A 4,779-nucleotide genomic window follows, 5' to 3' on the forward strand; every position below is an offset into this window, starting at 1 on the left:
TGCCAGTGCCCCTCACTCCTGACCCACACTCCCCTACTCCCGCCAGCCCTGTAGCATCTCCCAGCTGCCCCATTCCTGCGAGCACAGTCACCCACCCCAGGGCCATTGGCCTGGCCACACAGCTCCCTGATGGCCCCAAGGGGCCTTCCCGGTCCCACCCCCTCCCTGCCACCTTCTTGTGCTGGAGGGGCAAGCATGCCTCCCCCAACGCCTCCTTCGCCCTGCTGCAGCCCCAGCACCTGGACAGCTTCCCCAGTGCTGGCACCCATCGGTTCCCCCTCACACACCCATTTCTTCCACACACACAGATAGTCCCCAAGCCCTGGCCCTCCAGCCTCTGCCCCCCACAGACCTATCTGCATCCAGCTGCCGGGGCTGCTCGCAGCACCCTGCCCGGCTGCATGCCGGCCAGGTGCATAGTGCTTGACAGAGTCCAGAGGAGACCCACTCATATGATCCAAGGCCTGGAGGGAAGGCTGAGGGACTTGGGACTCTTCAGTGTGGAGAAGAGAAGGCTCAGGGGGGACTTGGTGGCAGCCTACAACTTCATAAGAGGGGTACATCAGGACCTGGGAGAACAGCTGGTCCCTAGAGCCCCCCAAGGGATAACAAGGTCTAATGGCCATAAACTCCAGGAAGGCCGATTTAGACTGGATACACGAAAAAATTCTTTATGGTGCGTGTCCAGGGTCTGGGACAAACTCCCCCCAGAGATGGTGCAAGCACCTACTCTGTTCTCCTTCAAAAAACAGCTGGATTTATTTCTTGCTGGGGTCACTTGATCCCAGCTGACTTCCTGCCTATGGCAGGGGGGCCAGACCCACTGATCTCATGAAATCCCTTCCAGCCCCTAATGCCTATGAAATCTATGAATATGCACCCTGCCTTCAGTTGCCCTCCGCCCACTCCCCCAGCCCCAAGCAGCTCCTTGCTAGGGCTAGCCGTGAAGTGATGGGAAAAACTTCAATGATGAACAGATCAAAATCTCAGACATTTGTTGATATTTTTAAAAAGCGCCTGGACTGAGGTGCAAGGACCCCAAAAAGAGGACGTGTTTGGGGAAACCTGGACGTACGGTAACCGTATGCAAACCTCTTTGCTGAACTACAAACCATGCGTGTCGCACATTAAATTGTGCGCAGTGTTGCTAATTTGCAGCATGGGGGATTTTCCGGTAGCAAACCCCCAAAACCCTGAAAAGAAGCGGGGCAACGCATGCCAAAATGGCGTGCGCAAGGATAGACATCTCCGTGCACTGCGAAGCCCTGTTCTAACGCACCCCGCGCCCCAGCCAGCAACACACAACTACACCCCTCTCCCGCGCCCGGCAGATAGCCGCGCCCAGTCCCCGCCCCGCCCCGCCGCCAAGGCAACGAGGGGGTGGGGGGCTGACCCAGCCCTCCCAGACCCGAGCCCTGGCGCATGCGCCTGGCGGGTCGGTCCGCCGCAAGATGGCGCCCGCGGGCCGGCGGTGGGGGGCGGGGCGTCGTGCGCCGTGACGCAGGCGTTGTGACAGCGTGCGCGGCAGCTGCGGGATGGCAGGGCTGGAGCGCAGCGCTGGGTTGCTGCGGGCGGCGCGGCGGGGGCTGCCCTGGCTGCTGCTCCTGCTGCTGCTGCTCGGCTCTGCCGCCCGCGCGCTGGGGCTGCCGCCGCCTTCCTACCTCAGCCTCAAGCGCAACCTGCTCAACGTGTGAGGCGCGGCGGGGCCTGTTCCCTGGGGGTGGGGTCTGTCATACCCCTGCCCGCGGGGTGCCCGGGTGGCACAGAGGGGCGAGGCGGTGCCCGAGACGCGGTCTGCACCGCAGCCGTGCGGGCATGAGCAGGGCATGGCGGCGTTTCTCGGGGCCGGAGGAAAGGTCCTTGCAGCGATGGGGGCGCGCGAGGGAGCACTTTTGCTGTAGCGAAGGGAATGGGTAGGAAAGGCCGAGCCCAGGAGGCGCACTGCAGGGCTGTGGGAGGCTCGACACAGGGCCCACGTTAAAGGCGAGACGCAGGCAGGAGGGCGGCAGGGTTCACAGCAATGGGGAATAGGGGCAGGACTTGGTGTGAAGGGCTCTTGGGCATCCTGAGTGTGAGCTGACAGATGGGTGTCTGCCCATGGTGGCTCTCTGAATGAAGTCATAGATTTCATAGATTTTTAGGGTTGGAAAAGATCTCAGTAGATCATTGAGTCTGACCCCCTGCCCTGGGCAGGGAAGAGCACTGGGGTCAGATGAAGTCGTTAAAATCCTCTCCCGTTCATGCTTGCCCCCAGTCAGCCTGAAAGTTTAATCCATTTATATGAGTTCCTCTTGGCTTTGTTCTGGCAGCTACTTTGTGAAACTCGCCTGGGCCTGGACATTTGGGCTGTTGCTTCCCTTCATCGGAGTCACCAACTATTGCCTCACCCGGAACATGCAGGATGTGCTGCGGCGCCTCAGTACCCTGCTGGTGGGTACTGCTGTCTGGTATGTCTGCACACAGTTCTTCATGTACATTGAGAATTTCACTGGCAGCTGCTACAAGTCCTCAGCACTAGATGTGCTGTATCAGGAGCACCAGAACAAGCATCGTTGCCACCAGGCCGGTGGCTTCTGGCATGGCTTCGACATCTCGGGCCATTCCTTCCTCCTAACATACTGTGCCCTAATGATTGTGGAGGAGATGGCTGTGCTGGAAGTCCTGAACACAGACTGGAGCTCTAGATTGCATGGTGTGGTCAATGCCCTCTTCGTTGCCTTGAGCTTTCTGGTCACTATTTGGGTCTTGATGTTTTTGAGCACTGCTGTATATTTCCATGACTTCTCCCACAAACTGTTTGGCACTCTAGTGGGCCTGTCGGCTTGGTATGGGACATACAGATTCTGGTACTTGAAACCTTTCTCTCCTGGGCTCCCTCCCCAGAATACTTGCTTGAGTTCAAAGAAGTCGAGTTATAGCAGATAAAAAAAAAATTCTGTTTCCTATTTTGTTTTAAATACAGGATTGGCTATGATTTTTTTTTAATAGGAAGGAACGTATTAAGGGGAGGGAAATTAAAAAAACATATCTTAGTTTGATGGTCCCCAGATTGTTACAGTCCAGTTCCTGGTGTCACAGACTGCCACCCAGGAATAGGATTAACTGACCAGGTAATTGGTGATCTTGGCAAAGCAGTCAGCCACAGATTGCCCTTCTTCAGTGTTCCACCAGGATAATCAAGTGTATTGGCAAGATGTGGTGGGGGGAAGCTTACGTGGCTGCTACCTTTGCTGTACCTGTTCTGTGGAGAAACAGAGGGAAAATTAAAGATTGACAGGCAGCTCCTTTTCCCTCCCTCCCTCCCTCCCTCCATTTTTTTTTTTTTTTTAAGACAGAAGATTTTAACAAGGTCCAAATCTCAAGCTAACTTTAATTGCTGACTTTTTTTTTTAACTCTTCACTTGTAATCTTTCCAGTTGTGCCAGAGGCAGTGCAAAGCTGCTAACTATTGCAACAAACGTGTAGTTGGCAAGAATACTTTAACAAGGAGAATGCAGCTTCATTGCAAAACTGCAGCACCTGTGTTCTCAAGTGTTACAATCTTTACAATCTCCATAAATTCTTACCAGCCCTTGCTGCTAGAGAGTAATTTTTGTTTTTGTGGCCCGATGTCTTACACTAGATCTCAAATGTAAATTTTCTGTTTCCTGCCAACCTTTTAAAATGAAGGGCCCAAAATGAGTTTTATCTCATTAGATAGCTTATTCTGTCCTTAAATAATGGTGGCTTTTTTGCTCTTTATTCATGACACTAATTTAAAAAACTGAAAAGCCATAATGAGAGAGCTCCTTCAGGTACTGTTAATGTCTTAAATTACTTCATTTCTTGTACAAAAGTTTGGGGGCAATTTTATACATTTATTACATGTTCACCTTCTGTACTTGCAACTGAAATACTGTTTTATGTGTTCTTTTTGGAAGTGCAATGAAATTCTGAAGGTCAGGTAACAAGCATGTTAACTGATTTTGCACTGATTTGAATTAGTATTTTATTGTTCTTGAGAATTATATAGAGCACAGGATTGTTTTTTTTTTCCCAAGGTTATTATAGCAATATGCATACAGACATTTATTCATGTCCTATCAGTATCAGTAAGCTGTTTCATTTTGAATGCATGTTAAATGTTGTCTGTTGCTTATGTGGCAAAAACTGTGGCTAGTAAAACCCAATTACATTATAGAAAGCGCAGATATACATTGAGTTGGACACTAAGGGTATTTTTAACCAGTACTTTTAATTGTTTTATGAAAGGCTTGTGTAAGGAACAAACAAATCAAAATCAATTTTTCATCTGTAATAGCATGTCCAACATGCTACCGAACAGTGCTTGTTTCAGCTAAAATTTAGATATTTGTGGTAGTATGATGATGAACCTAAATTTTCTTCAAACCTCAATTCTGAGTGAATTGTTTTGCTGCCTTTTAGAACAAGGTGATCCATAACCTAATCTGGGTATATATCATATTGCCATTTCAATTTCCTGGCCAGAGAGAGGGGCAGGTCCACAAACACTTAAAAACTTAATATCTCATTTGGGACCTGTTCCTGTGAATTGCTGAATTCCTATTGATTTCATTAGTAACTAAAAGTACTCCGCTACTCCAAGAAGGTACAGACTTGAGAATCAGGCTGTCTCATGAGATCCCTGTAAATAGGTGTAAAATACAGATTTGTATTTTGACTTTATTTTGGCTGCTGACAGACGTGAAAAAACCCAGAACAGTGCTTTACCAGAAGAGGAATTGTATCAGTTTGACCCAGCTCGCCCAGTGACTGTAT

At 50.2% G+C, this 4,779-nt stretch overlaps 1 protein-coding gene across 1 annotated transcript; it reads left to right on the forward strand.

Annotated features, from left to right (window-relative positions):
- The first annotated feature begins 1,535 nt into the window (after window positions 1-1,535).
- FITM2 (fat storage inducing transmembrane protein 2) lies at window positions 1,536-4,185 on the forward strand. Its single transcript, XM_019509841.1, has 2 exons — window positions 1,536-1,690; window positions 2,310-4,185. Exons 1-2 carry the CDS (start codon window positions 1,536-1,538, stop codon window positions 2,923-2,925), a joined length of 771 nt encoding a protein of 256 aa, XP_019365386.1. The 3' UTR covers window positions 2,926-4,185.
- The last annotated feature ends 594 nt before the right edge of the window (window positions 4,186-4,779 follow it).

Source organism: Gavialis gangeticus, unplaced genomic scaffold, assembly GCF_001723915.1.
Source record: "Gavialis gangeticus isolate Ggan-Ray unplaced genomic scaffold, GavGan_comp1, whole genome shotgun sequence".
Classification (NCBI taxonomy): domain Eukaryota; kingdom Metazoa; phylum Chordata; order Crocodylia; family Gavialidae; genus Gavialis; species Gavialis gangeticus.

What these genes read in the sequence shown, in the direction of transcription:
- FITM2 (XM_019509841.1), top strand. Translation starts at nt 1,536, where the DNA reads ATGGCAGGGCTGGAGCGCAGCGCTGGGTTGCTGCGGGCGGCGCGGCGG. An exon ending in AAGCGCAACCTGCTCAACGT is followed by an intron (nt 1,691 to 2,309) that starts GTGAGGCGCGGC and finishes TTGTTCTGGCAG; the next exon opens with CTACTTTGTGAAACTCGCCT.